The sequence below is a fragment of the Bison bison genome, unplaced genomic scaffold (assembly GCF_000754665.1).
Source record: "Bison bison bison isolate TAMUID 2011002044 unplaced genomic scaffold, Bison_UMD1.0 scf7180017864080, whole genome shotgun sequence".
Taxonomy (NCBI): Eukaryota; Metazoa; Chordata; class Mammalia; order Artiodactyla; family Bovidae; genus Bison; species Bison bison.
Genome location: NW_011494652.1, coordinates 3,472,048 through 3,478,665, shown reverse-complemented (window position 1 = coordinate 3,478,665; position 6,618 = coordinate 3,472,048). Strand labels below are relative to the sequence as shown.

The 6,618-nt window shown below is 48.8% G+C and overlaps 1 protein-coding gene across 1 annotated transcript in view; it reads right to left on the bottom strand.

Annotated features, from left to right (window-relative positions):
• Positions 1–5,200, bottom strand: part of MTL5 (metallothionein-like 5, testis-specific (tesmin)) — a 40,238-nt gene extending 35,038 nt beyond the window's left edge. Inside the window, exons 1-2 of the mRNA XM_010837656.1 lie at positions 5,132–5,200; positions 4,005–4,517 (exon numbers count right to left, since the gene is read on the bottom strand). Of these exons, the coding sequence (XP_010835958.1) occupies positions 4,005–4,478 (474 nt within the window). The 5' untranslated portion in view covers positions 4,479–4,517; positions 5,132–5,200. The remainder of the gene's footprint in view (positions 1–4,004; positions 4,518–5,131) is intronic.
• Positions 5,201–6,618: the final 1,418 nt, after the last annotated feature.

The following is a 6,618-nucleotide window of genomic DNA, read 5'->3' as shown; positions in this document are numbered from 1 at the left end:
TGATTATATATAATATATATTATATAATATATATAATAAATGTAATATATACTAATTTAATTATATTAATATATATTGTTATATTAATATATTATTATATATTTTTTAAGTGCTTCTTTAAAATGTGATATGTAAGGAGATCAGGAAATAGCAGTCAACCCACAATTTATATGGTCTCTCCCCCTCCTTAACCTCCACCTGCACAGACTGCCTGTTAGAGAGCACAGGTGAATTTTCCCAAAGGCCAGGAGGCAGATCATAAAGTCCTTCAAAGAAGATGGTGATTCTGAGGTAACATTCTGAAGACCTTCTGTAAAATCACAACAGAGACAACTATCTTTCCAAGTGTGGGTCTGACTCAGACTTGAAGATCATCTAAGTTAAAATCTGGGATCCAAACAATTAATTATTTTCATGGACTGGCAAATCCCCTAGCACAGCAGACTAGTATCTAGGTAGAAATTTTTTTTAAGATATAGGAAAGTTTAGCAATATTTCAAGTTATAACTTTTTTTAGACATTTCAAATTTTACAGAAATGTAGAATTTTTCAATTTTCTCTGCTTTCTGCTTTGGGGAATTTGTCATGTACATGTCATCAAAGTTTAGATTTTGGTTTTTAGGGAAGAATAATTTTATTTTTTAAATGATCAAGGCTTAGATTTAACTTGCTGCTGCTGCTGCTGCTAAGTTGCTTCAGTCGTGTCTGACTCTGTGTGACCCCAGAGACGGCAGCCCACCAGGCTCTCCTGTCCCTGGGATTCTCCAGGCAAGAACACTGGAGTGGGTTGCCATTTCCTTTTCCAATGCATCAAAGTGAAAAGTGAAAGTGAAGTCACTGAGTTGTGTCCGACTCCTAGTGACCCCATGGACTGCAGCCCACCAGGCTCCTCCATCCATTTGATTTGCCAGGCAAGAGTACTGGAGTGGGGTGCCCTTGCCTTCTCCAGATTTAACTTATTTCCCTGTAATTAACAGATACTTATATAGTAAATACATCAGTTCCTCAATCCCATGCAACTGATACTTGGACTAGTTATAGTATAGTAAAACCCTATTTTTACAAAATAAACAGAGGTCAATATGTGGAAATGAATTTCTAGAAAAAGGAAATTAGCGACTGACCCTGAATATTTACTGAAAAATAATTCCATTCTGTTTAAATGATAAACATGTTTGTGCTAAATCTTTTTCATTTTATTAATAAATTTGGACTGTCAGAATCATGTGACTCAGATGGTAAAGAATCTGCCTTCAATGTGGGAGACCTGCGTTTGATGCCTGGGTTGGGAAGATCCCCTGGAGAAGGGCATGGCAACCCACTCCAGTATTTTTGCCTGGAGAATCCCATGGACAGAGGAGCCTGGTGGGCTACAGTCCAAGGGATGCCAAAGAGTCAGACATGACTGAGCGACTAACACTTGGAATTTGTCAATAAAATTAAAAAAAAAAAAAAAGAAATATCATCCAAGTAGTCCCTCCTTTATTTTGCTAAAGTTGAGTTACATTAAAAGAGAAATTACCATTTTAATGAGCTAATTCCCTTCCCGTTCTGGTGAACACTGAGTCCACTGGGCACAGGAAGGGAACTGCACTTGGACCAACAGGTAAAGGTGCTGGGACACAAGTTTGGCCTGGTAGCAAGATGGAATGTCCGACACTTCAAGCCATCTCAAAAAGATTCCGAGAAAGACCTCTGCGCTGACTGAAGTCTGGAGGAACAAGATGTGCTCTCTGGTTTCTCCAGGCCTCAGCCTCTCTTCCCCAACTTTCCTGTGCACTAAGGAGCAGAAAACAGGAATCTAAGCTCCTGCTGCTACGGTTTACGATATACAAAGTCAGGTTCCAGCCATCTTAATACCAACTCAAAAATGTTCCACACAGGCTTAATTTATAACTTACTAAAATTAGTGGTTGAGTAATCTAATTTTCCAAACTAGATACTTTTGGGGGGCCAGTACACATTTCCTTGGAAATCCTTTTCTTCCTTTAAAAATTGATTTTTTAGTTTCAGCAAAAATAAAACAGAAAATGGGAATTCCCTGGTGGTCCAGTGGTGAGGACTTTGTGCTTTCACCACCCAAAGCCCAGGTTCAAAGTAAATAAATAAGAACAAAGCAGAAAATTACTAGTGGTTATCCACAGCAAAATAGGGTAGCTGGCTGACAATTAGCATGAATTCATATAGACTCTGATTTATATTACATACACTTGAGGAACAGCTACTTACTAACAGAGGGAAGCTCTAACACCGTGATTTCACAGCTCACCAAACACAAGTACTAACTGTAAGTCCTACCTAGCAGTGAGTCCTAGCTGTGGAAAATTCTTAAAGAGATGGGAATACCAAACCACCTTACCTGCCTCCTGAGAAATCTGTACGTAGGTCAAGAAGCAACAGAACTGGACATGGAACAAAAGACTGGTTCCAAATTGGGAAAGGAGTATGTCAAGGCTGTATATTGTCACCCTGCTTATTTAACTTATATGTTGTATCATGCTAGATGCTGGGCTGGATGAAGCACAAGCTGGGATCAAGACTGCCAGGAGAGATATCAATAACCTCAGATACAGAGATGACACTACCCTTATAGCAGAAAGCAAAGAACTAAAAAGCCTCTTGGTGAAAGTGAAAGAGGAGAGTGAAAGAGTTGGCTTAAAGCTCAACATTCAGAAAGCTAAGATCATGGCATTCAGTCCCGTCATTTCAAGGCAAATAGGTGGGGAAACAATGGAAACAGTGAGAGACTGTTGTTTTGGCTCCAAAATCACTGCAGATGGTGACTGCAGCCATGAAATCAAAAGACGTTTGCTCCTTGGAAGAAAAGCTATGACCAACCTAGACAGCATATTAAAAAGCAAAGACATTACTTTGCCAACAAAGGTCCATCTAGTCAAAGCCATGGTTTTTCCAGTAGTCATGTACAGATGTGAGAGTTGGACTATAAAGAAAGCTCAGTGCCGAAGAATTGATGGTTTTGAGCCATGGTGTTGGAGAAGACTCTTGAGAGTCCCTTGGACTGCAAGGAGATCCAACCAATCCATCCTATATTCATTGGAAGGACTGATGCTGAAACTCCAATACTTTGGCCACCTGATGCGAAGAACTGACTCACTGGAAAAGACCCTGATGCTGGGAAATATTGAAGACCAGAGGAGAAGGGGATGACAACAGATGAGATGGTTGGATTACATCACCAACTTGATGGACATGAGTTTGAGCAAGCTCCAGGAGTTGGTGATGGACAGGGAAGCCTGGCATGCTGCAGTTCATGGGATTGCAAAGAGCCAGACATGACTGACTGATCTGAGCTATGAATTAGAACCCTTATAAATCTAAAGGGGAAAATATGTAAAAGGCCAGTGCATGAAAACTCACTGCACTTGTTTTCACAGACACTAGGGCTTCTTTCCTAAAGCTGCTTTTAAAACTTTGTAGGGACTTCCCTGGTGATCCAGTGGTTAGGCCTCCCACTTCCATAGCAAGGGGCACAATTTGATCCCTGCCTGCAGAACTAAAAAAAAAAAAAAAAATTCTAGTTGCTTCCCTTCTCTTTTGTTTTTTAATCCCTGCTGGGTCAGGCCATGTATTTTTTGTTTTTTAAATATTTATTTGGCTGCACGAGTTCTTAGTTGATGCACATGGTATCTTCGATCTTCCTTGCAGAATGTGGGATCTTGGAATCTTTAGTTGTGGCATGTGGGATCTAGTTCCCTGGCCAACGATTGAACCAAGGTCCCCTGGATTGAGAGTGTGAAGTCTTAGCCACTGGACCACCAGGGAAGTCCCTGAGTCAGGCCAGATCTTACCTAGGGATGAAGGACCTAATTCACCATCAGCGAGGATGCTTGGCTGGCTGATGCATCTCGCTTCAGCAAGGGATGCGCCTTGTTGGGCATGGTGAGTCCAACAGTGATGCTACTGACACAGGAAAAATCGAGGTAAAAGTCCTCCCTCTCTATTGGGGAAGAGGAGCAGGGGGAGCTGTGCGATGCGGATCTTACTGGAATCAAGCGGACACCGGGGTGGGCGGCTCCGTCCCTGGCCCAGGCGCCCAGGGGCACGATGGCAGAGCTCCTGTGCGGGGTGAGCAGGGAGGACAGGAAGTGGACGTTGTAGGCCTGCGGCTGCGGGGCAGAGAGAACGGTGTCTTCCAGGGGGTTGAGCTCTGGGAGGTTCGGGTACTCCCCCAGGAGTCCCTCGTCTTCGTTCTCATCCACCAGCAGCTCCACTTTGACCTTGCTCTGGCAGTCCCCGCCGAGCGCGGGGTTGAACGCGTGCAGCAGGGGCTCTTTGGGATCCGCTGGGCCCAGGTACGCATCCTTGAAGACGTGAAAATCGTCTTCCTCGTGCTTTATCGCCACCGGAGTTTTCAGGGGAAGGTTTTCAGGAACAAACTGACTCTCGGCACTGAAGAGGTCTGTCACCATCTCGTCTTCGGGGCTGGACATGCTGCCCAGCAGAGGGGCGTCTTCCATGGCCACTGGGGGCGTCGAGGCCCGGGCATCGCCCCGCACCTGCAACGACGCGGCCCGGTCAGCGGCGGCCCCCAGAGGGCCCTGCAGCCATTCCGGGGGGCCCGCGGCTCCTAGGATCTGATGCGATCGCCCGCCACTCCCAGGGTCTGGTCTGGGGGTACCGCCGCCCCCGGAATCTGACCGGGGGCCCCGACGCCCCCAAGTTCTGATTCGGAGGGCCCGCCGCTCCCAGGGGCTGACAAGGAAAGGGTCTTGCGGGATGACACGGGGAAGGGTCCCGCCGTTCCGGAGGGACCGACGGGGTCGCGGCCCGCCGCTCCCAGGGACTGGCCTGGGGGTGCCACCGTCCCAGGCGAGGACGACCGGAGAAGGGCTCCCTGCTGGCCCGACGGGCTGACAGGAGCGGTGTCCCGTCGTTCTCAGAGGAATGACGGAGGCAGGGTCCCGCCGTTCCCCAAGGGGCTGACTTGGAGGTCCCGCCGTCCCCGACAGGGACGAAAGGAGAGGGGGGGTCCCTCCGCCCCCTCGAGGCTGACTCGGGGCCCACGGTCCCCCTCCCGTTTGCAAGCCCGAGACCGGGCCCGGGACCGCGGGGAAAGCTGGCGTGTCAGGCGCTGGAGGGGTTCCCCGTCAGGTCTCCTCAGACGACGTACCTGGGCCCGCGGGAGCTGTCAGAGCACCTAGCGCAAATGTGGGGCGAGGCGGGGCCAGCCGTTGGGTTGGCCGTTGGGAGGAGGCGTGGCCAGGGGCAGGGCGGGGCTCGCGGCGATGGGCGTGGCAGGGGCGGAACACGTGGCCTAGGTGGTGAGAGGGTGGGACGCGTTGGGGGTGAGGTGTGAAGGCCGGGAGCGGAAGTGAGTGGGGCGGGGCCGATCAGTGGGAGGGAATAAGCCAGAACTGTGGAAGGGCACGTGGAGGGCTGGAGGGTGGTGTTGGGCTGGGGCCCGGGACCCGCCAGTTGAGGTAGACAGGGCGGGACACTACCGGACCAGCAGCTCTTGGCTCAGGTGGGGAAACTGAGGCCAGTCCGAGGCAGTGACTTCAGACCCCTAGACTTCACCACATACGTTTCCGCCCGGCCACAGAACACCGCAAGTGGGTGGAAGGCCAGGGGTCCGCACAGGCAGGTAGGTTCCCAGCCCAGCGTGCACTTGAGGTCCGTGGTGCTGGAGCTCCAGATGAAGACTAGGCGTTCCTTGTCGACATAAGCGACCCAACGCTGATGATGTTCTGGGGAAGAGGGAGGTGGTCAAGACCTAGAACTAACACACACAACCACATTAACACAACGCAAACTTAGGGTGGGTGGTGAGCTAAACACACCTTCTTCATCAAGAAAGGAGGTGGGGAGGGGTGGGAGATGAGGAGAAAGGAGAGGGGGGGATATATGCAGAGAGTAACATGGAAACATACACGACCATATGTAAAATCAGCTCAGTTCAGTGGCTCAGTCATGTCCGACTCTTTGCGACCCCATGAATCGTGGCACGCCAGGCCTCCCTGTCCATCACCAACTCCCAGAGTTTGCTCAAACTCGTGTCCAAAGAGTCGGTAATGCCATCCAGCCATCTCATCCTCTGTCATCCCCTTCTCCTCCTGCCCCCTTCTCCTCCTGCCCCCAGTCCCTCCCAGCATCAGAGTCTTTTCCAATGAGTCAACTCTTCACATAAGGTGGCCAAAGTATTGGAGTTTCAGCTTTAGCATCATTCCTTCCAAAGAACACCCAGGACTGATCTCCTTTAGGATGGACTGGTTGGATCTCCTTGCAGTCCAAGGGACTCTCAAGAGTCTTCTCCAGCACCACAGTTCAAAAGCATCAAATTCTTCAGCACTCAGCTTTCTTCACAGTCCAACTCTCACATCCATACATGACCACAGGAAAAACCATAGCCTTGACAAGACGACCTTTGTTGGCAAAGTAATGTCTCTGCTTTTCAATATGCTATCTAGGTTGGTCATAACTTTCCTTCCAAGGAGTAAGCATCTTTTAATTTCATGGCTGCAATCACCATCTGCAGTGATTTTGGAGCCCAGAAAAATAAAGTCTGACACTGTTTCCACTGTTTCCCCATCTATTTCCCATGAAGTGATGGGACCAGATGCCATGATCTTTGTTTTCTGAATGTTGAGCTTTAAGCCA